Raw genomic sequence first — 219 nt, forward strand, 5'->3', positions numbered from 1 at the left:
TTACTAAAAGCGAAAAAAAGACAATACAAAACCGCTGAAACTTTTTTAGGTGCAAACCGAGTGGGAGAATCAGTACGTTGAATTTCGCGGGCCTCGTGTGACGTATCATAGGCCTAACTCTCTCTCGCAACTCCTGAAGCTGAAGGCTGAACATCCCCAAGCGCGGATTATTGTCGGCAACACTGAAGTCGGTTAGTTGCAAAAAAAAAAAATGTTTCG

At 43.8% G+C, this 219-nt stretch overlaps 1 protein-coding gene across 1 annotated transcript in view; it reads left to right on the plus strand.

Annotated features, from left to right (window-relative positions):
- Window positions 1-219, plus strand: part of LOC119590835 (xanthine dehydrogenase/oxidase-like) — a gene marked incomplete in the record, with an annotated part of 39,062 nt that overhangs the window by 22,424 nt on the left and 16,419 nt on the right. The window contains 1 exon segment of the mRNA XM_037939593.1: window positions 50-191. Coding sequence (XP_037795521.1) covers window positions 50-191 — 142 coding nt within the window.

This window comes from Penaeus monodon, chromosome 27 (assembly GCF_015228065.2).
Source record: "Penaeus monodon isolate SGIC_2016 chromosome 27, NSTDA_Pmon_1, whole genome shotgun sequence".
Taxonomy (NCBI): Eukaryota; Metazoa; Arthropoda; class Malacostraca; order Decapoda; family Penaeidae; genus Penaeus; species Penaeus monodon.